The following is a 23330-nucleotide window of genomic DNA, read 5'->3' as shown; positions in this document are numbered from 1 at the left end:
GATGGAGAGGAAACATAAACAATGGTGCTTGCCTGTGCCTCCAACCCCAGAGAGAGTTCCAGCAGTTCTCCCCACCATTGGTGGCCCCTCTAGTGTTAGTAAATGGGTTTCCTTACTTACAGTCTAGTTGCCCTTTAACTTTTTTTTTTTTTCTTTTTTTGCTATGCCCCAGATCAGGCAAATCTGCACATGGGTCCCTCCATGCTATCTCTCACTATCATAGTTCATAGCCTCAGGGGTGGGTTTCCCATCATTACTGTGTCTCCATTTGCTGTGTCATCCTTTGTTGTGCAGCAGCTGTTCAATCAGCCCTCAGTACTTCTTCAGGAAGAACTCTTCTCTGTGTAGGTACAGATACAGTGTGCCCATGGAAAAGGTGAGTTCAGGGTCGTCCTATGCTACCACCTCAGACTCTTCCTCCTATAATAGCATTTAAAGGTTTTAAAGTATTATAAAAGTATTTTAAAGAGTTGTCTTCCAATTCAAACATCTGGGTCATCTATGGCTCTGTTCTGGTGACTGTTCTCTTGATTACGGGTGACAGTTCCTACTTCTTTGCATGGCAGATATATTGCTTTCCAAATTTTAAGCTGTACATTGCATATTAAAGAACAGACTGAAAAAAACTAAGAGGTGTTTCCATCTCTCTCTGACCTTTTCCTGTCAGGCAGCTGTGCTGAGGGCCTGACCTCTTCACTAAGTCAGATTTTTAAACAGTTTCAGGTCCCCCTCTGGCTTCAAATATTTTGAAAGGAGAAGTCCGTCCCCTAAATCCAGCAGGGCTTTGGGATTGAAATACCACAAAAACCAGGTCTCTTTGCTTTCTAACCCTACCCCAATTCCAGTTTGAGGTGATTTTGCATCAGCTCCTTTCTCCCATCCACTTTCCCTTATTTTATACCAGAATGGACTCATACACATGTAAACACATAGCCCTTAGGCCTGGAGCTGCTTCCCCAACACCGAGCACAGGTGAGAACACAGGAGGGGAAGCGTGGGCTGCATGCACACATGCTCCATGCAGCTTGCAGTGATTTCCCCGCAAATCTTTCAAATGCCTCAGGAATTGCCCCTTAAATACAGTGAAGGAGATCTCTTGGGACCTCCAAAGACCCTCCTCTTCACTCAGACACTCCATCTTGAGAACCCAAACCAAACTTTCCTCAGTCGTTCAGCTGAGAATGCAACTTCTTCAGGGAACTGGGAGAATCTATAATGTTACATTTCAGAGATCTAGGATCAAGGTAGCCTTGAAGAATAACTTTCGGATTTTGAAAAAGTTGAGAAACCTGGATTTCAGAAACTGTTATTTGGCCACACATACTAAGTGTCATAGTCCCTGCTGCTCAGATTTCTAAATGGTTGGCCTTAAATTGACTGGGAGCACAGTGCTATCTCTTGACCAGAGGGACAAGAGATATATCATCCTCCTGTAAGCATTAGCTCTTTGATTCTTGTAGCCAGAGCACCCAATAGCCAGCAGAAAAGGGCTTGCCTAACAGGAATGTCCAGTGTTAGCAATGGAACCTTACTGCCTAGTCTCCTGCAGCACTATTAAGCCTGAGGAATGATTGCTGGTGCCACTGTGTCCAGGTCCCCCACCACCAACACTCTCAGCTCCCCTTATCAATCAATATGCCACATTTGGGCTAGCATACAGATCAAAGGCAAAGCAGGGTCAGAGAAGTTCTTAATCTTGAGCCTCAGGGACTATGCCTGCAGCTGATGCAGGTTTATGAGAATGCAGATCATGACGGCTGTCATCTCAAACTGTGTGGTCTGTGCCAGGAGCTGCTTTAACAGGCATCACCTCACTCTATGCCTTATTGGTGTTTGTTTATAAGGCAGGTCCTAATTTTCATAGATATGCACTTATTTAATGGTAGTTGAGGCTTAATCTTTTGAGCTTAAATATGAAACTTTTCTTGAATGCTCAGCCTAACAGTTTGAATGTCTTAAAGCAGCAATCAAAAGAAACCTGCATAAATAGAGCAAAATACTAACTGTAGAACTTAAAAGCACACGGATGTTCATTGTAGACTTCTTTTCATTTTTCTGCATATTTGAAGTCTTTCACAAGTTGTTTGGGGGGGTGGGGCGTGGAAGATCACTTGCAATGATGCTCTCATTGACTTCCTATGGAACCTTCACAAAGCCACCAGTGGGAAAACACAGGTGTAGCCATGCTTGAGAGTTTATCATTTATAGCTATAAAAAGAAAAAATTGTCTTATTTTCTTTGAATAAAATTTAGAAAATAGACAAGAATCTCTCATAAACTCACTTTCACTTATACAGCCATGAAAAACTTCCTGTATAGGGGCACCTGGGTGGCTCAGTCGGTTAAGCGTCTGACTCTTCATTTCAGCTCAGGTCATGATCTCACAGTTCTTGGGTGCAAGCCCCGTGTCAGGGTCTGCACTAAAAGCAGGGAGCCTGCTTGGGATTCTCTCTCTCTCTCTCTCTCTCTCTCTTTCCCTGACTCTCCCCCTGCTCACGCTCTCTCCTCTAAATAAATGTTTAAAAACAAACAAAAACCTTCCTGTATAGCAGTATGTCTTTCCAATCCTTTTTGTGTACACATTTAGTTTTGTGTTAATATTTTGTAACCTTTTTAAAATTGGAATCTGTTTAATGGCTGTGTGGTATTCTAATTATTAAGTTCTATAAACGTACCATACTGTAGTTCCCAAACCTAATTACTCAACAAAATCACCTGGGAATATTTTTTTAATACAGATTCTTGGGACCCATCTACTAAATAAGAATCTCTAGAGGTACTAAGGAATCTGAATTTTTGAAGCTTACCCTGTGATTATAAAGCATTTAATTAACCTACTTAATTAGCACATGCTTCATTTATTTAATCCACTACTGTTGAATATTGAGTTGTTTCTGAGGTTTTGCTATTATAAACAACAATCATAATAATATAAATATCTGTACAGACAGGTGTCACTGTACATACATAAACAATTATTTCCTGAGGATAATAAAGTGGGTTTAAAAAAAAATTGTTAACGTTTATTTATTTTTGAGAGACAGAGCACAAGCAGGGGAGGGGCAGAGAGAGAGAGAGGGAGACACAGAATCTGAAGCAGGCTCCAGGCTCTGAGCTGTCAGCACAGAGCCCGACGTGGGGCTTGAACCCACAAACAAACCTCATGACCTGAAGCAAAGTCAGACACTTAACCGACTGAGCCACCCAGGCAACCCTGTTTGTTTTTGTTTGTTTGTTTGTTTTAAAAAAGATTTAGTGATCAGGGAATTATGAAGTAACTGCAGTTCTGAGAGTGCTCATCCCAACACAAGTACAGAATTCCGTGGAAGACTGGCAGTCAGCCAAGGATGACTGGACTACTTGAGAATGGGTCAGCTGGGAGCTAAATAATCCTAACACCCCTAAAAAAGAAGCTCTCAAAGACAGAAGTCTGCCTTCTCCCTTATCTCCATAATCACAAAGGTCCTGCTCAAAAGGGCCCCCTTGAGTCTACAGCACAGAAATTGGCTCTTACTATCTTTGAGTGTCTCATGATACTATTTTAAAATTCACATTTAGTAGTTCATATGGTATGGATCCCCAAGAACAGTTTCTTAAACTTAGTCCCATAAACCCCTAACTATTCTCAGGCATCTTCAAGTGCAATACGTTTAAATGCTGTGTTTCCATTTTGATGGTAATATACATATATAAGGTTCAGGCTCACCAGGACAAGCCACTGAATTTCAGGGCCTGCAGTTTTAAGTTTAAGATCAAAATGGCACAAGCTAACCATCCAAAAACAAATCAGTTTCTCAAACTAGGATCTGTGTACATAAATTCTCCGGGTTCCCTGAGAATTTCTTTTCCTTTAAAAGGACTTTATACCTCACCCGAAGTTGAAATTCACTGACTTAAAGTACAGGGACCATATTGCTCAGGCCCAGCACTCAGCAGAAATTCAGCCTGCACACCAGGTCACTTCTGAGAGGTCTGCATCAGGCCTTCCAAGCCACAATTCTTGGACCCTTCTCCAGAGCAGTAAGAATCCTTCCTTGCCTTTTAACTTCCTGACAGACACTAGCGTCTCAAGAAAACGTTCAGACTATCAAGCCCAGCCCACTCACAAGTGTTGGGGAAAAGGAAGCCTGGAAATGGGAAGTGACTTAAAGCGAGATCACACAGCAGGACAAAACTATAACCTAAGCCTTCTATCCCAACTTCAGCGCCTCGGTTAATCTGTAGAGAACGCTGGTTAAAGACTCCAATGGACCTCATTCCCACCATTGCCGTCCTCCCCTGGTCCCCAACGTCCCCGCGGTCCTCTTCAAGTTGGCTCGCCTCGCTCTACTCCAGCTCTTCACAAGCAGTCCACAAGTCCTAACCGCAACCCCACGGCTTCTGACCTTCCTCCGTCTATAGGACACGCAAGCTGAAAAACCTGCATACAGGAGATACACCCTCAGGACCAGCAGCACCTCTCGCCGCAGCGGGGCCCGCTTCCAGGCGCATGCGCTAGCTTAGGTCGACGCGCGTCCGTGACGTCACGGGTGGCGCCATCTGACAGCAGCCCTGCGCGCCTGCGATCCCAGCAGAGTTGGAGCGTGTCCGTCTGGCGATTTAGCGTGCCTTGCGAGCTTGGGCCCAAGAAGTCTCTTCACTACAAACTTTGGCGAGAGAAGTTCTGATGGCCGAGGGCTGCTGAAGAAAGTGAAGAAGAGTGAGCGACGCCCGCAGGAAACGTCATCAGAGCGCACCGGAAGCGGCCCGAGGATGAAGAGTAAGCGGGGTGCAGGGCCTCGAAACTGGGGTGGGGTGGGATGTAAGTGGTCGGGGAGTTGGTGCTAGTGGGTGAACAGGGTCACTGCGAAGTCCAAACGGAACTGGTGTGGGAATTGTCCTGCCTTACATAAGTGAAACTGAGGCCCAGAGTCCCGGTTGGCCTGGCTCGGTGTCTGAGCCAAGTATTGATGTCAGAGCTGGCGGCAGGTCCCCCACAGGGGCCTGCTCAATGGTGTGTGGTGTTAAAGGAGGGCCCAAGACCTTACCGCCGACTGGGCCACCGCCTCTCTTTCCACTGCCTCCCACTTGGTGACGGTGGTTAAGGCCCAGATACTCTTTACGACCTGGTTTCCCCTTCTGTAAGGTACTGGTAGTGGTATCTGCCCAGCCTTCCTGCTGTTCTGTGAACGACCCTTGTCAGGTGGAAAGCGTAGGGAGCATGCTGGGGAATGGTATCGCTAACCCAGGACTCGGGAGTTGAGCAAAGGATAGCAGTGCCAAGGAGGGGAGCAAGCACCCAGGGGAGTGTAGACACCGTTAAAGCTGGTCTTTGGATCAGTATTTTCATTTCGATCTGTGCCACTCCCTATCTCTGTTACCAAGTTACGTGTCTCAGCTTATATGAGCGGCAATTTTCTCATGTGCATAATAGGAATAATAACCACTTTAAAGAATTGTTGGGAAAATATGTGTAACTTTTAACCAGGTACATGGCAAGTAATGAATGCTGGATAGTCGTTACGTATATTGCTTCAGAAAAGACTTTCATGTCGAAACAACTGTGACAGTTGAAGCAAAGTCGTTCCTGGGGTGCTCTTTAGAAATAAGTTTTACTCCCATTCTTCCATCTGAGGGAGAGCCAGACTCATATAATATAATATAATATAATATAATATAATATAATATAATATAATAATATATAACACATTAGTTTGCTTTTTCATATGTCCTCAAGGAAGCATAAGAGACCTGGAGTGAGATTGATAGAGCATTGTGTAAACCATATTTTCTAGTCTTTTGACCCTTAAACCAGGCCTTTGTCTTATTCTTATTCCATTCACACCCGTACTCTGTGCCTACAGCCATCTTTTTATTCTTCAGGCAAATTAAGAAATGTGGAAGTTTTTAGAGGTCAAAACCACATTGATCAATATATATATTTTGAACTTGAATAAAGACCTACTGTATTTTATCAGTTTAGGACACCATCTATTGTGTGATACATCCCAATTTCATAGATGTTAAAATGTGAAAAATCTTTTTTTTAACATCTTACAGTCAACAAAGTGTAATATTTCCTACCATATGCATCCTGGGACTCTCTAGTGTATAACTTTTTTTTTTTTTTTAAGTTTATTTATTTATTTTGAGAGAGCAGGGGAGGAGCAGAGGGAGAGAGAGAGAATCCCAAGCAAGCTCTGCGCTGCCATTACAGAACCCAATGTGGGGCTCAAATTCAAGAACCATGAGGCCATGAGCTGAGCTGAAACCAAGACCAAGAGTCAGATGCTTAACCAGTGAGCCACACAGACACCCCTGTATCATATAACTTTTAAATGAGTTGCTTAATTAGACTTCTAGAGCAACTGTTCAAGCTCCTAACCAAGCTCCTAGTGTGGTCTGCTGAAGTGCAGTAGCATCTGAAACTTGTTACAAATGCAGAATCTGGGATTGGGGCCCAAGTGTCTACATTTTAATGAGATCCTAGAGATGCTTACGTAAATTAACAGTTGAGAAGCACTGTTCTAAAGCACACCTTCGGAACTTCTCAGATGGGTGGTCGGGGGTGGGGGGGAATAAGAGGCATCCAAGAAAGCTTTGAAGCTGTGCTCTTTATAGCACCCAATCTTCTTCTATCTCTAAGTAAGCAGAGTTATTTTCATAGTTAGAAAAGTCTTTGCTTTATAGCCATACCCAATAGGAATTATCATTTCTTATTTGTTTGTTTGCTTTAATCCCCCAGGTGTGATCTACCACGCCTTTTCTCAGAAAGAGGCAAAAGAGTTCGATGTTCAGGTACTGTGCATGGCAGGAAGTCTGGGAACAACAGAGGTGATGACAGAATGGCTCAGTACTCCAGTCTTGCTTTAGATGTCCTTTCCCACATCTTACTCCTCGTCTTTCTAGTAGATGTGTTAGGCTCAGCCAAGATCTGTTGTTCTGATGGCCTGTTTCCATATGCTCGCCTCTTCTTATCTTGTTTGGTAAACTAAGACTTCTTAATCTTGTGTCATCTTTCACTGTGCTGAGGTCACTGGGCTATGCCCACCTGAAACTTGGCGCGGTGAGCACTATCATTTGACTTTGTCACTGTGCCCCCTTTTCTCTTGAAGAGGGCAGGCAAATCACATTTCATAAGTGGAATATATGGATTATATTTGGATGCTGCACACATGCTTTGTCAGTTTGGCAGAAGCTCCCCTGGTGACTCCTCTTGAGGGAGTTAACATGAAACCAAGATTTTAAAAGATTGATATTCCTTTATCTGGCTTCTCCATGAAGAGGGACTACTTAGGTATTTAAAAGAAGCAAATAATTGTCCTCTCGCAGTAATAATGATGATGATCATGAGTCTTTAGTTAGTATCTAAAGGTGCAAAGCTGAAGCCAACTGCCATTTTTACTGTGAGCTACCTTGAAGACGAGGTGAATCACATCTTGATGCCCCCCATTGTCCCTTCTTCTCCTCCATAAGGGAGAGCTTATTATTGACACGTGAGCTTCAAGGTGTTCGCAGCCCGGTTAGTGCAGCAGGGTTCAGGAGATGGCCCAGCGAAGAGGCAGGGCCTCAGTACACAGTGCTCGCTGGGGCTGTGGCAGACCTAGGACAGAGCCACCTGAATGAGGAGTAGATTGGTGGAGCTCCCAGCTTGAGAGGCAGAGATGTTTGGAGTTCCTTCAAGAATTACGATAGTTATGACAGTTATTTTGCCCAGAGGTCCTAAAAGCCTCTGCTAAGTACAGTGAATTGATGTTCTGCTCTGTGTGGGAGAAGTTGAGCACAGGAGGCTGAGATGCATTGGCACTTCCTTTCCCCAAGTGGTGCGGGAGCAGACTTAGTGAGTAGCCATGACATGTCCACGGGGCCAAACCCAAGGAAAGAGGATTGCATCGTGGGCACAGTGTCAAAATTCCTACCCCCCAAGGCATGGCCCACCCTGGAGCAGCAGGTGGTGCCAGCTTCCCAAGCGTCAGATCACTTCCTTTGAGGCCATAGCTTGGTTCTCTGAACTCGCCTTCCTCTGGTCATGACTGATTAAGTGTTGTCATACGTTTCCCAAGCTTTCCTCCCTGCCAAGGGTCAGAGAAGTCTTTTCTTCCACATATAAAGGGGTTTTGGTTTTTTTATCCTCAAAATAACCTCTAAGAAGTAGGGCAGAAAGTCGAATTTTGACGTGGCTGTTTTGTGTGGCAGTCACAAATTGGCATTTGAGTGTGACTTTCGCATCTGAACAGCTGTGGGAGCTAACATCCAGCACATGAGTGGCTGTGTGAGGCTCAGTGGGCAGATAGATGGGTCCGCGATGGCGTCCCATCTGCGGTTGCAGTGCTGTGTAAGAGGGCGTGGGTTCCAGGGCTGTCCCAACCAGAGCAGTGGGCACCGTGCCACCTTGTCCCCGTGCAGCTTCCGGGAGCCCAGCAGGCCGAGGCCTTCGTGAGGGCCTTCCTGAAGCGCAGCTTGCCCCACATGAGCCAGCAAGCCCGCGAGGACCACCTGCAACGCAAGGCTGTCGTTCTGGAGTACTCCGCTCGCCGGAAGCGAAAAGAGAAGAAAAAAAAATCCAAAGGCCTCTCTGCCAGGCAGAGGAGGGAGCTGAGGCTCTTTGACATTAAGCCAGAGCAGCAGAGGTACGCCAAGTCTTTCCTGCCTTTCTACGTAGGGCAGCTTAATCTTCCCTGTCTCTGCTGGACTTGGGAAGCCCAGCGCCAGTTGGCAGCCCCTTTCCTCTTAAGCTATCGGAGCTTCTCCCACTTCTGCCACAAGGGGGCAGCGTTCCTTTACCAATTCAGACCGTGTTTGGGCTTGGCTTTTAAAGTGAGACGCGGTGAGGCTCTTGCTGTTTTAGTGTTTGGCTTCCGTCCTAGCCTTAACTAATGAGACTCGTACCATAAGTGAGTCTGTTACCCATGGCAACAGGCTGTTTGTCTTTCAGCTTTCCTAGAAAAAGAGGAACTGATATTTCTTAATATATACTCTTTATAGCTTTTAATAGTACTAGACAGAATCATCCACTGGGGTTTTATTGCCAAAGAATGTGCTGCCCACATGTTGTAGAAGTTTCTGAAAGGGACGCATCACTCCGTGGGAGGATGTGTTCCTCCCTCCAGCCGACACTGCATCTCTCCTTGGCTACGGTTCTGCATATGTGCGTCTTAGGACTGGTTTTAGACTCTCATGCCAACACCGGTAGCCAGATAGCCTCCCATATCCCACAAAACAAAGTCATTTACTTTGTCCATGGCCCCTGTTGCAAAAAGAGCTGGCCTTTGGGTGGAGGAAGGGGCCGCTGCCTGCCCAGTTTTCCTCACTGGCTTCTGCACCCATAGAGCCCACTTCAAGTGTGAGCCTGAGGTTCTCACTTTTCTAACCAATAGTGTCATGTAAACAGACTCCCCATGAGGTAACAGGACCAGTACTGATGACCCCAGAGGACAGCCTTTGAGGTCTTCTTACCTGTTCCCTCCCTTTGGTCCCACCACCTGCTCAGTCACCTTCCAGACACCTGTTACCTTCCATGGAGGTGTACATGACAGCCAGCAACTCCTGTTTACTCCTGGGTTACCGGGTTCAGCTCTTGTAACAGAAGACCTCAAGTAGCAGTGGCTTAAGCAAGATCGAAGTTTGTTTCTCTCATGAAAAGAAGTCTGTGTGAGCACCACCCTGGGCTGGTGTGGCAGAAACCCAGGCAGTGCCTCCCCGGGTGCATCGTGGCTGCTCTGTCATCTGTGGATGTTGCCTCATGGTCTAAGGTGTCTGAGCCCCAGCTGTCAAGGCTGTATCTAGCCAGCAAGAAGGGTGGAGGGGCAAAGGAGGGCAACACCTTCTTCTCACTTAGCCTCAAGAGGGTTCTAGCAGTGAGGAAACTGAGGTTCAAAAGGTGAAGGTACTTGATTTTAGTCAGGTTATCTGCTGTAGAACTAGGATCTGCACCCAGTCCCCAGTGACCCACGTCAGGATCCTTGGCATCAGGCCATGCTCTGTGCTCTCTCGATGTTATATTGCCCGGCTCATGTCACCTAACTTTTTACTTCTTTCTGACTTTGGTTCCACAGTTACAATCTTTTTCTCTCTCTACATGAACTCTGGAAACAGTACATCCGGGATCTGTGCGGTGGTCTCAAGCCAGACACGTGAGTTGCATTTCTGAAGCCTTGCCCTTTGGCCACAGATGTTTGTAGACCTGTTTGATCCTTTCAGAACTCTTGATCATGGTGTATGTTAAGGGCTTCTGTTTACCTCCTAGGCAGCCACAGATGATTCAGGCCAAGCTGTTAAAGGCAGATCTTCATGGGGCTCTTGTTTCAGGTAACTTGCCTAAGATCATATGGTCACCCGAATGCCCAAGGCATCACTCAGTGGCACCATAGCTCTGTGCTACAGGGTTAGACACACTCCTTGCCATGTGGATATTTCCAGACCATCAACACTGAGAGTGGGAGACAACTAGCTACCTAAGCTAGTTATGGACACTTTTTGGACACACTCTAAATGGTCTTTGTGTACCTTTCCACCCAAGGACCCCACCTACTATCCCAGAGGGCACAGCAGCTGCTGGCACTTGCCCACAGCCTTGAACAGAAAGTCCCTTTCATCCACTTCCCCATGGTTTTAAATGTCAGCTATGGACTTACAGCTCCCAGGTTGTCCTCTCCAATGCAGACCTTCCCCTGAACATCTTTGTTCATCCTGCTGTCCTGTCCACTGGATGTAGCCACCCACATGTACATGGGTGTCATAAGCTGCACATATCCAAAACAGCTCCAGGCCTCTCCATAAATCAGCCCTTTCCCTGGGGTTCCCCATCTCTGTTCATGGTACCAGTGTTTACCCTGGCTGTTCAGGCCAAAAGCCTGGGAAAGATCACATTTCTTCTTTCTTAATCCCTCACCTCCATCCATCAGCATGTCCTAGTCCCCAAATCTAAGCCTCCACCATCTCCCCTGGATTCCTGTAGAAGCTGCTGACACACTTCTCCCCCAACCAGGCAGCCAGAGGGAAGGTTTTATACCAGAAATCAGACCATGTTTCTCTTCTACTTCCTTACTGTGGTCTGAAAGGCCCCTGTGACTTTATTGAACACCAGGTCTAACCACAGTGGCCTGATTTCTGCTTCTCCCACACCAAGCTTGGCCATGCCTCAGGGCCTTTGCATTTGTCCCTTCTCCCTGCCCAGAATTCTGTGTGTTCACAGACTGACTGCTTCTCATTATTCAGGCCCCTACTCAGATGTCACTTCCCCCGAGGGTCTACCAACACTAAAACCCTCCTCCCCATTACCTTGTTCTTTTTTTGTTCATAGCAATTACCGCTGTCAAAACACAGTTTTGTGGTTTGGTACACATTCCCCTCCTACCATTGGAACATCAGCTCCCTGAGAACAGAACCTAGGACAGTCTTATTCACTGCTGTGCCTAGCAGCTACCTCAAACAGTGCCAGGCACATAGCAAGCGCTCAGTCCGCTGGCTATACTGGGGCATGGGTCAGGAGAGGTGAGGGGCTGGCTCCCTGTGGTGGCAGTTCACCCTACTCGTCGCTCGATGGCCGGTAGCAAGATTCCATTCTGACCAGAGTTTGGGAGGTCATGGGAAGACCATGATGGACAGGTGTCCCTTCAGATTCCATCAGTGACACTTGGCCCCTTCCCAGCAGCCTGTGGGTCTTGGTGGTGCCAGACATACACGTGACCTCTTGGCTCCAGAGTCCTTCCCATGACCCCATGGCTGCAGGCCCTCCAAAGGACACCTTGGCAAAGCAACCCAGAGGCTACAAAGCCACAGGCAAGGGATTGGGACTTTGACTTCTCATCCAGCTTGGTCCCTGTCGAGCTGAGGAACTTCCCCCTGCCTAGCTGGTTGTGGCTCCCCCAGCACCACAGAGGCCAAGGCTTCAAACGCCCTTTTCTTTTGCAGTCACAAAATCCAAATGCCCCTCCTACGTGGGTGTTACAGGAATCCTTCTACAGGAAACAAAGCACGTTTTCAAAATTATCACCAAAGAAGACCGCCTAAAAGGTACGTAACTGTGTCTCAGGGCGTTGTGGTTTGTGGCCTCCCCAGCTTCATCAGCCCTTTACTAGTGGCTTCAGTGGGTCAGTTTGGTCTCTCACGTCAGCACAGATTACAGATACCTGCTGACCATGCAGTCCACACCTTCAGAGGGCATCCTTGCCCCTGTGGCTCTCCCTGAGGCATCCCTGCACCCAGTCAGCAGCCTCGGCCTGATACGATGGAAGGAAGGGCTGTAGGGTCTGCCCCCAGACACCTGAGTCTACTTCTATGACGGAGACCCCCCCCACCCTGCCCAAAGGCTACTGCCTTTCAGAGGAAGGGGGCTAAGCAGACAATGGGGGGAGCTAAGGTGGTGCCTGTCCCTGGAGTGTTCCAAGATCTTTCCCTTTCTGGTGACCCTTTGGGTCATCCACTTGATGTGCTAGAGCTCACTGTTGTAGCAGAGATGGGTGTGCACCACTGGTCTGTCGAGATTTCCATACTCCTTGCCTGCAAATCTGAGATTTCAGAACCACAGTGGGAGGTTTTGGTTCCTTAAATTTTGGAGCTTGGTTTTTCTTGTTGCTGCCTTCCATTTCCTTGTATTCTCATTCTAAACTTCAGAAAATGGTACACAGGTGTCCCCAGTGAGCACAGGCCATGAGTCCATCTTAAGGTGATGTGGGAAGACCTATTTATAGCACTTTTTCTGGGAATTTGGCTTGAGCCTTTGACCCTGAAAATTGGGTGTTGAGTTATATCTACGGTCTGAGTAAACTGGCCACATGACCGAATAATGCCCTGTGATCCTGGTACTGCTAACCTTTGTGGGTTTCCCATTTCTTATTAGCTTACTTTTTTTTTTTATTTTTTTAATGTTTATTCATTATTTTTGAGAGAGAGAGACAGATCGCGATCAGGGGAGGAGCAGAGAGAGAGAGGGAGACACAGAATCTGAAGCAGGCTCCAGGCTCCAAACTGTCAGCACAGAGCCCGACGCGGGGCTCGAACTCACAGACCGCGAGATCATGACCTGAGCTGAAGTCAGACCTCAACCGACTAAGCCACCCAGGCACCCCTTAGCTTACTTTCCAATACAGACATTTTAGGAATAGTTTCTGCATAAACGTGAACTTACTGTCAGGATTTTTTTTTTTTTCTCATCCTTTTTCCTCCTTTGTTTTCCAGTTATCCCCAAGCTAAACTGTGTGTTCACAGTGGAAATTGATGGCTTCATTTCCTATATTTATGGAAGCAAATTCCAGCTTCGGTCAAGTGAGCGATCTGCAAAGAAATTCAAAGCAAAGGGAACATTTGACCTGTGAGCTCTTTGCTATGGAGGCAATTGTTTGTGACCCCAAGGACTGGAAACACCTGAGTGCCCGCCTTTCGGTGAAAAGATGGCCAGGCCGGTTCTAGTTATAGACCACCTCTACCCCATTAACACTGGAGTTAAGAACAATTCATCATCCGGGAAAAACACACCACAATGAACGAAGAAGTCAGGGAACGTAGGTGATTTTGTCTAGGTGATTTTGAACTTGTATTGCTCCCATGAGAGAAAAGACTGGCAGAAAACACCAGGATTACCACGGTTGACTTGACTAGTGGCATTATTAGATTTTTATTTCTTCTTCATACTTTTCTGTGTTTCCTGAATGGTCTGTGATGAATCCGTTGTTTATGTAATAATAAAATATTAGTAGGCACTAATAGGCTCTTGTTGGGAAGAAACAGTCCCTCCAACGCAGCTGGTTTGGAAGGGAAGTGAGCCGGAGGCTGTGCCTGGGTGGCGGCTTCACTTTCACCCCGTAGACAGCTGCCATCAGGCACCCGATTCCCAGGGTCAGTCAGTGTATCTGACATGTTGTTTTACATCACACCCACTGTCGAACTCCTTGACCTAACTGGAGTTCCCCTTGCTTTTCCAAGGAAGCAGAAGAGTGAGGGGTGACGTCGCAGAGGGGCTTTGGACTCATTCACTCTAGGGATTAGAATTGGGATGGGACACGGAGGCAGCATGCCGCGTCAGGGTGTGCTTTAATGGCTCTTCGGTACTGGGAGCTCGGACCTGTATACAGAACGTTGTATTCCTGTGACTCTTGGGCTCCAGGGAAGGTAGGCTGAGGGGAAATAAGACTGCAGCTCTGATCTACCAGGCAAGCCTGAGTCCCCAGCTGTGCCACCTCAGCTGAGCCCCTGGTTCCATTCTGCTATCTGAAGCCTTGGCTGTTCTGTCTGACCAGCCCTGTGTGGTGGTGTGTGCCTCTAGGCCGCTAGCTGACGTCCTTCTAGGCAGGCATGAGCAAGGACAGGGCGTGGACCAGCGTCCAGTGTTCTGTATTAGGAACGTCACAGAGCTGAGAAGGACCCACGGCCCCTTTCCTTTTGAGAAGTGGGCTTTTGCCGACCAACCAGAAACATGCCTAGTGACAAACTGGCAGCAAATCCATGAGTTTTCTCTTCCTTTACTCCAGGAGAAGCAGCTTTGTCATATGTCCCACTTGGCCTCCACACTGGAGGAGAGACACCCCAGGGAGAGGTAAACACCAACTTTATGACAGGAGAGCAGGAAGACCTTGCTCGGTGCCACTACACGCCCCCCCCCCCAAAGGCTCAGAGGGTGCCTGCTTCCGTCTGTGTGGTGTCCTTGCTCATCAGGATGGTCCTGAGGTGGTGTGGATGCTCTCCCCTTGCGGCCATCGCTGCCTGTGGGGCAGGTTTCAGGCCCCAGCACCACTTCCAATGGGCGGCCTGGCCCGGCGACTGAGCCCTGTGTGCTAACAGCCTTGTTTTGCCACAAAAGACTCAGACTCCGCGCTCGCCTGCCCAGGGCCTTACCATCTGAGAGAGCAGAGCTGGTGTGAACCCCGTGGTCTGGCTGCACAGCCATGCTTTTGACGAAAAGACGCTGCTCTGAGCGTGTACGTGGTCCCTTTATTGCCCGGGCTCCCACTGAAGGAATGGCTGCTTCCCATATGAAGTGGCTGGTCCTTCTGACCATCTGAAAGTGCCACTCTGGTCACAGCATAGGTGCTATAACCCCCTAAAGCACATTGCTCTTGCCTTCCCCTCTGTAACGTAAAAGGCAGCCAATGTGTAAATACACAGTTGCTTTCCGGAAAAGTTGTTGGTGCCACTTGCCACATGAAATCTGTTTTTCATTTGGCGCAGACTCAAGTTCTCATGTGAGTGGCTGTGTAATTGGTAGACTTCTCTCCCCCTCTCCCCAAGGACACTTGACAAGAACACTCACCTGCCATGAAGCCGCTGCTGTGCATGCCTGTTTCTAGGATGCCCTGTGGTCCCCACAGCCCACCTGGGGTCCATTGGGTCCTGTGCCCTAAGGCCCATTACGTCCTCCTAGGCAGAGAAGGGCCCAGGCCCAGCAGGACACTGGCTCTGAGTGAGCATCCTGATGAGGCTGCACTAACTGCTCCCCAGAACAAGGCCTGAAGCCCAGGGAAGTGGACCAGGGCTGGCCATGCTCCCACAGCTGTGGCACAAGGTTTGTCACAGAGGCCAGTGTGGTACTTTGTGGTCAAGCCTCCCATCTCCCCTGTGCAGGGAGCAGGATCCTGGTGGAGCTGAGGCCTTGAATGTGTAGGCCAGTGTGAGACACAGCTAAACCCACCTCATGCATAAACCTTCATGTGCTGGAGAGACTTGTGCTTCCCTGGGTCTCAGGGGGCTGCAGGGCCAGGAGACATCAGCCCAGGGACCCACTATTCTCCAAAAAGTGAGCAGAGCCTAGGGCCCTTTACATTCCCCAGGGCCGACTCTGTGGAGGACAGGCCAAAGCCTCTCCAGGGGAAGAAAGGGACAAAACACCTGGAGGGGAAAGTGAGGGGTGGCCTGGGTCATGGCCACTGTGTTAGCTTGGGCCGTCCTAACAAAATACTGCAGGTGGACAGTTTCAACAACAAAAAATTCTTGGGGCTGAAAGTCCAAGATAAATTGCAGTCCAAGTTGATGTCTGGTGACAGCTTTCTCCTTGGCCACCGTCTTGTGTCCTCACATGGCCTTCCTCTGTGCATACCTGCGGGAAAAGAGAGAGAGCAATCTGGTATCTTTCTCTTCTTAGACACCAGTCCTATGGGTTAGGGCTCCACCTTTATGACCTCATTTCACCTTAGTTAAGGCTCTATTTCCAAGTACAGTCACATCGGGGGTTAGGGCTTTGACAGGAATTTGTGGGGATGTACTTCAGTACATAATAGCCACGGAGCTGTCCCAACCAGAACAGGAGGCCCCAGCTGGAGTCCCTCAGGCTCCAACCCCCACACTGGCCCGGCCTGCCACACCCCTGTTCAGGGTACTTGCACCACTAGCTCATCCAGCCAGCCCATCACCACTGGGTCCCGTGACTGGCTCGTACAGGAACTTAGGTCCAGCTGCCTCTCCGTTGCCAGATTCCCTCACCCTGCCACCAGGGCCAGGCACAGTCTGGTGGGGGAGGACATATGTGCACAGGTGGCAGGGTGGACAGGGAGGACCCCTGGAGGGGGAGGCTTGATCCAGGCAGCTGTGGGATGTGGAGAGTGGGAACATAGGACTGCAGACAGTCATGGAGGACCGAGGAAATCACCTCCCCGCGAGGCTCCGGGCCAGCAGGAAGAAAGGCGGGAAGGGGTCGCGGGGCTATGGCTACCAGCCCCAAACCCTAGGAGGTGCCTCAGGTTCTGTCCAATTCAGTGGAGGAGAGAGATACTAGGGAAGTTCTAATCCACAGGGCAAGGTGTGGAATCCCACTGACCCATGCGCCCAGTCCAGAAGTCTCTGGGGGCCTCCCTGTCAGCCCCTGGCAAATGGGGCCATGAGACTGGACCAGCATTTCCTGAGGTGGGGTCCTAGAACTTCTGCGTGAGGGTCAGCAGGACACCTGTTAAAGCAGCCAGCCCCTGGGCTGCAGACTCCAGCTTCGTGTTTCTCCCACACCGCAGCCGGCTCCTCTAGTCATTGAAGTTTGAGGATCGTGGACTCCAGATGGTGTCTAAAGTCTCTTCCAGTTGTGGCGTCTGGACTGTGATTTAAGATTTGGGACTCTCAGGATGGTGTTTCCTGGATGCTGGAAAAGATTGTCAAATGACTGATCTCTCAGGTTCTGAAGAGTAAACATGAACATTCCCCAAAAAAGCCATAAATTATGGTAAAAAGCTTTCTTTCTGGACAATGGCTTTCGTTTTAATTTAGTTTGCATTTCTTAGCTATAATGCCTAATTAAGACATCTGTTAAATGCCTATAATATTAATTTAATAGGGGGGGTTCTAATAGAACTGTATTGGAATTGTCCATTTAATTAACCTCATGGGCCTTTAATGGATGTCTTAAATAGACATCATTAACAAGAGTGCTAGACAAATTAAAATTAGAGTCAATAACATTCTTGGTAATTTTTCCTGAGCTGTGAAGGACGAGCATTGCTAAGTAGACAGACACAGAGACGGGCGGCACAGAGGAGTGGCAAAGCTGGCGTCCCCAGCAGGGACCCAGAACCTGCAAGGCCCCAGGTGGGAATCAATCGTTCTGTGTCCTGGCCTGCCCTTCATGCACCTTCCACAGGCAAAGCTTGCTGGCCTGGTCCTTTAGAGTGAGTCCTGGTTGGGATTGGGGGGCGCGAGGCGGGGAGGAAGATGGACCTAAATGCCAGGTAACTGCATGGATCACATGAGAGGGGACAGACAGCCGAGGGCAGGGTACAACAGGCTGTGCTGGGTGGGTAGAGTGGGGTGAGACAGGATGAAACGGGGAGCGTGCCCATTGTGCCCCCACTTCTCCACTGAGCAGTCTCACTCAGGTGAACTACATTGTTCAGAGTGCGGTCCCCCTCTCCACATCTCACGTGGCCTCTCAGGGCACCTGACTGGGTTAACCAGTCCCTCCCTCCTGAAGCCCTTCTGTGTCCCCACACTCCCTGGTCCCCTGCCTCCTGGCCACTCCCTCTCTGCCCTTTCATGGATCCTCCTCCTCTTCCAAGCTTCTAAATGTTGGAACGCCCTGAACTCCATCCTTGGACTCCCTCCCAACTTTCCCCATAGCCGGTCTCACCCACATCTCCCAACACACTCGGCTTAGAAGATCCTATCAGCAGCCTAGCTTCCCCCAACCCTCGACCGGAATCCAGAACTTTATTGTCTGCCTCCCCTAATTTGAGTGTGAGCTCCTTTGAACTCACAATGACTGTTTTGATGGCTGGTGTATCCCCAGTGATCTAGGAGCACTTGCTGACCTGGAATGGGTACTCAGTGAACAGTTGTTGAGGGAACGGAAGCCACCACTCATTGACCTGCATATGCAATGGCATCCTGACCTGACGTGGCTGCACAAGAATTATCGACTTTCTCCAAGGGCACTCCCCCTTCAGTCCCACCTCGGCGAATGGGCTCTGTCTCCAGTTACTTAAGCCAGAAACCCAGGAGCAATCCTTGACCCCTCCCTTGTGTTCACACCTGCCCCCTCTCTGATCTGTCTTGATGTCCTGATGGCTCTCCCTCCACCTGCTCCTGCTCTCAGCCACCCACCCACCACTTCACAGCCACAGCCCCTCGCGGCCTCCCTGCCTCCACGTGTGGCCCCACCACAGTCCAGGCGCCCTTTGTGAAGTGGGGCTGCCTCTTCTGCTCAGAGCCCACAAGTGACTTCCCAGTACACTTAGCGTTAAAGCCAGCTTCTGACCAGGGTCGTCGAGGGGCCCCCCAAGAGCTAAGCCAGCCTGCCTCTCTCACCTCCACAGTGTCCCGCCCCTGTGCCTTTTCTACCTACCTCTGTCCCACTCAGAGCGTTGGTACCTCCTGCCTGGGACTCCTCCCCTGGGCCCGCAACCGCAAGGCAGCTCCCTCCTCCACATTCAGCTCTCCACAGCCGGCTGGCCTCCCTCTCAGAGGCCCCCACACCCATTGCTTAGCAGTGTGACCTCATCTCCCACTGCATGCAGCACCTCCCAGTAACCTTTCCTGCTTGTTTATTGTCGTTTTCTTCCACTAGAATGTAAGCTCCATGAGCACCAGGACTTGGCCTGTCTTGTACACCATTATATCCATTGTAACCTGTGTGCAATCTAGAATGCTGCCTTCCTCATAATTAGTGTTCAGTTAAATACTTGTCTGGCCAAACACACACAGTGAGCCAAAGGTGGGGCCCTAATGGTGGATAAGGGCTGGTGCACACAGCAGCCCTTCTGTGTCAGAAGGCCTCCCCACACCTCCATCTGGCCCAGACGGATGCCTCCTCCTCTGTGGCTTTCCACAGCAGAGCGGCATTGCGTCCTGAGACCCAGAGGCCACCCCACCAGTTTGTGCCAGCAGGCACCCAGACAGCGGCCGTGCCCAGGTGCCATGCAGCCCTGCCCTTCCCAGCTGCCCAGCCAGATGGGCTTTCGCTCCCTGAACAGCCGTGACATGCGTTGTGTGGGGCAGGCACTTTCTCTGTCATTTCCAGCTGTGCCCATCAGACCTAGGGTGTAGGTAGAGGCAGGTGTGGCTGGTGCTGGGCAACCCGGCCCGGAGAGCCTGGCGTACAGTCAGAAAACCCAAGTTCAAGATCCAACTTACCCTTGACCTTAATTTACAAACACAAATGACATGAATAAGGGAGTGTGGTGCTTGTGGTAGATTCATTTAATCTATGTGAATTAAGCTGTACCCCCTGCCAGAAGCCGGGGGAGCGGTGGGGATAGAGCTCCCAGTGCCCTGCCCCTCCGTTCGGTGGACATTTGCCTTGCAGTGGCTGAGGTGGAAAAGCGTCCTTAGTCGCTCTTCGTCTCCCCAAAACGTGTGTGACCGCGATGGTGTTCCTAATAACACAGGACCTAAACCAGTGGTGTGCTGGAGGGGCTCAGGAGAGCCAGTGTGTGTATCTCTGCCTTCCTCCCCGCTCATGCTGGCAGCTCGAAACAGGCCGTTGTGGGAGTATTCACACCATGCTACGCATCAGGGCTCGTTCAACAGTTACTAGCACACCACCACCCTGAACTCAAACCAGCTCCCCCTGTTCAGGAGAGGCAATGAGCACCATCGAGCCCAGTGAGCGGGGCCTCCAGAGAGGGCAGGGTCTGTCCTCGCAGCTCCCTTCCCATGGGAGACCAAACATGCCACCTGGGCCCAACGCCTTGGGTGCCCATGGGCTGAGGGCTGCCTCACAAGTGCAGGGGTTGGGGGGGGGGAGGGACACAGGGTCCATGCCAGGGACACCTGAGAGGTCTGGAGACGGAACAGGCTTCTCTTGGGACCTGACCTTAAGACGAGGCCAGAGAGCTGAGCTGGCTTTAGGCAGGAAGGGACCTCCGGCAGAGGAACTGGAGGTGGGAAGTAGGGCTGGGAGGGGAGAGTATGGATGAGCAGCTAGCACCTGAGGCACTGGGCAGGGCAATGGGAAGCCAGCCCAGGGAGGGGCCAGAGTGAGGTCTGGAGACCAGCAAGGAGGCCGTGGCCCATGAGGAACATCTGTGGCCTGGACCAGGGTGTCGGCCTCAGGAATACACGGGAACAGGTTTGAGGGGTGCACATGCCACCCCATCAACAAGATCTTGGGTTCACAAGCCGACCCCCAGGTCTCCGCCAGAGCTTACACTTACAGCCAAGTGGCCCATAAGGTTGCAGCCCAGCTGGATGAGCGGAGCTTGGCCCACCTCTTAAAGGGCGGGGCTAGGGGAAAGGCTGACAGGGCCAAGGTGGTGGGCACAACAGCTGAGGTCTTCTCAGAGAAAAGCAGAGGGGGCATGTGGGCAAACAGTCAGGTGGGGGAAGAAGAAGGAAGCCTGGGGTGGTCAGAAATGAGGAGGAAGATGGCAAAGCTAGGCCAGGGATGGAGAGTGGTGTGGGCACATCTCTGATGTCCTTACCTGGCTTGGCTCTGTGACCTTAGGCAAACCACCTCGCAGTGCCTCAGTGTCCTCATCTGTAAATAACTGTCCTGAACAAAGCACAATGGACAAGGTTTACTGTGTGCTATCACCAGAAAACTCAGAGTTCCAGTGGTGTATGGTCTCATCTTCCAAATACATGGGACCTGTCACTTGTCAAAGCTATCCCCTCCATGGCCACAGTCTTGGTAGAACTTTGGACTATCCCCAAGAAGTCAGCCCTAGTTTGCTGGCCGAGGACACTGAGATCAACTCACCCCGGCTCACACAGCTGGGGCTGGATCTTGTGGCTGGGCCCCTCTCCCCAAATCAGGATTGAGGGAGGCTCCCTTTCCCCCTGAATTTCAAGCCCCATTGTCTGCCAGGGTGAGGACAGGTCTCTCTTTTGCAAGGCAGGAACCCCTGCCAGTTCCTGGCTCCTAGCGGCGTTTGCTGCAGAATTTAAACACTGCAATAACTATTGAACACCCTATTATCTGGCTGCCTAATTAATGTAAATGATAGTTACCGTCCGCTCACTGAGGCTGATGCTTCTCGGAGGAGGCCCTGCCAGCCGCCCGGGCCCCATTCCAGGGGTGTTTATGGTGGCAGCCCCATTCTGGCTTGGTTGAGTAACAGGTAAGTCATGGCCCTAAATAATGAAGACAGAGTGCTAATGGGCCCCCAGAAATCAGGCAGCTCAGACTCCAGTCCCCGAATCAAAGGCATTCTCTTGAAGCTTCTTTTCTCAGACCCAAAGGCTCAACTGCTCCCTGAAACTCAGGTGGGTGACATATCCTAGGCCTTCCATCAGGGAGACCAAGGAACATTTCTCCCAGCCTCCTGCACATTATAAAATCCTATGAGGGCCGCAGAGCCCTCCCTCCAGCCCACCTCCAAGCTCCCTCCTGTCCTAGAGCTCCAGGTGGGGTTTCTCTGGGGCCGCCAGGTTTTAGCACAGTCCCAGGTAAACCAGGGCAGTCTTTCTTGTCTAATACCCAGCTCTTTTAGCTCCTGCAGAGGTGAGGAGCAAACCAAACACCACCTTCTCAGAGAGGCCTTCCCAGACCACCCTATCTCAGTTGGTCCCCCTTCTTGCTGCTCAATCCTGGTTGCATAGTAGAACCACATAGTGCGCTTTCCAAATAGTACCAAAGCCCAGGCTTCACCTCCTAAAATTACACCAGAATCCCTGGGGATGGGACCCAGGTATCTGTATATGTTTAATCAGTGGTAGGAAAATCTGGGTTCAAATCCCAGCTCAGACACTTCCAAGCTGCATGGCCCTGGGCAAGTCGGTTGGCCTCTGGGAGTCTGAGCTTCCTTTCTGTAAAACAGGACTATCTATGCCATGTTGTAAGAAATGTAGAGGGCCAGGCACACAGTAAGTCTCATTTAAGATGTGCTCTGTCCTGACTCTTTCTGTTACTGAATGGATAGTTCATTAGCTCCAAACCAGTCTGAGAGCTTGGGCTTTGCCAACACAGTGCCCTGCCATCCCAAACACGTGGCCCCTGTCTCTAAGGCTGGGCCAGGTGCCCCTCAGCCAAGCCCAGATACTGGGTGCCAAGGTTTGTCACACCCCTTCTATACGGTGTTATAAACACACACCTGTCTCCTTGACCATGATCTCAGAGAAATCCCCCTGAGTCCCAGGCTCAGCACAAAGGCCAGCTCAATGTAGGTGTCTAGAGAATGAGTAAGTGAATCAGTGAATGTGCCCATGGCTGGTATGGTCATTTCGGGGCCACCTCTGTGGACTGTGCTTCTAAGAGGTTTCTCTTGACATCCCTAACTGGTCACCCATCCGCAGCCTGGAGCATGTCTCAGCGTGCCTTGCCAAAGATGCATGGGACTATTTTCAAAAAGTCATTTGCAAACAACTTTAATGAGTCTTACAGTCAATATAGCAGGTGGTGATCATCATTTTTTTTTAAAAAGTGATGTCAAAAACCAATAAAATAAAATACCAAAGCAAATCACACATATGTCAGATCATTTTATTTCCTTGTGGGTTTTTTTTTTTTTTTCAGCTAGCTGTAAAAATGGGGCTGTGTAGATGCATGGAGCATGAGATTGGGTCTATTCTAGGGAGCTCTGTATGAACACCTGACATAAGACATGATGACAAGGGTATAAGTAAGGAAATGATGCTCAGAAGAGTGAGGGGGCATGCCCCAGGTGCTACAGAGTGTCAGGCTTGGAGCTGGACTCCAGCCTAGTTTCTTGCTCCATTACCCTGCTTCATCCACCCCTCTGCAGAAGCCCATGATCTTCTCTGGCTCAGGAGCACTGTGGTGGGTATTTCTTCTCCATTGTGGTCCCATGTAGACAAGGCTCTGAGCTGTCACTCCAAGAGACACTGAGTTTGCTTATGGCTATTAAGTATATCTGTTGAGACTATTTTTGTTATAAATAATAGAAAACCCAAAGCAAACTGGTTAAAGCAGGGGTGGATTTATTGGCCCTCACAATTGAAGAGTCAGAGTAGAACTTCCTTCAGGAATGGCTTGATCCAGA

The 23330-nt window shown here is 49.7% G+C and overlaps 1 protein-coding gene across 1 annotated transcript; it reads left to right on the top strand.

Moving 5' to 3' along the window:
• The first annotated feature begins 4538 nt into the window (after positions 1-4538).
• Positions 4539-13679, top strand: POP4 (POP4 homolog, ribonuclease P/MRP subunit). The gene is made up of 7 exons (XM_042919664.1): positions 4539-4759; positions 6725-6777; positions 8386-8609; positions 10035-10112; positions 10226-10287; positions 11893-11994; positions 13159-13679. Exons 1-7 carry the CDS (start codon positions 4753-4755, stop codon positions 13293-13295), a joined length of 663 nt encoding a protein of 220 aa, XP_042775598.1. The 5' UTR covers positions 4539-4752; the 3' UTR covers positions 13296-13679.
• Positions 13680-23330: the final 9651 nt, after the last annotated feature.

The sequence above is a fragment of the Panthera leo genome, chromosome E2, assembly GCF_018350215.1.
Source record: "Panthera leo isolate Ple1 chromosome E2, P.leo_Ple1_pat1.1, whole genome shotgun sequence".
Lineage (NCBI taxonomy): Eukaryota > Metazoa > Chordata > Mammalia > Carnivora > Felidae > Panthera > Panthera leo.
This window is presented reverse-complemented; position numbering and strand designations above follow the sequence as displayed.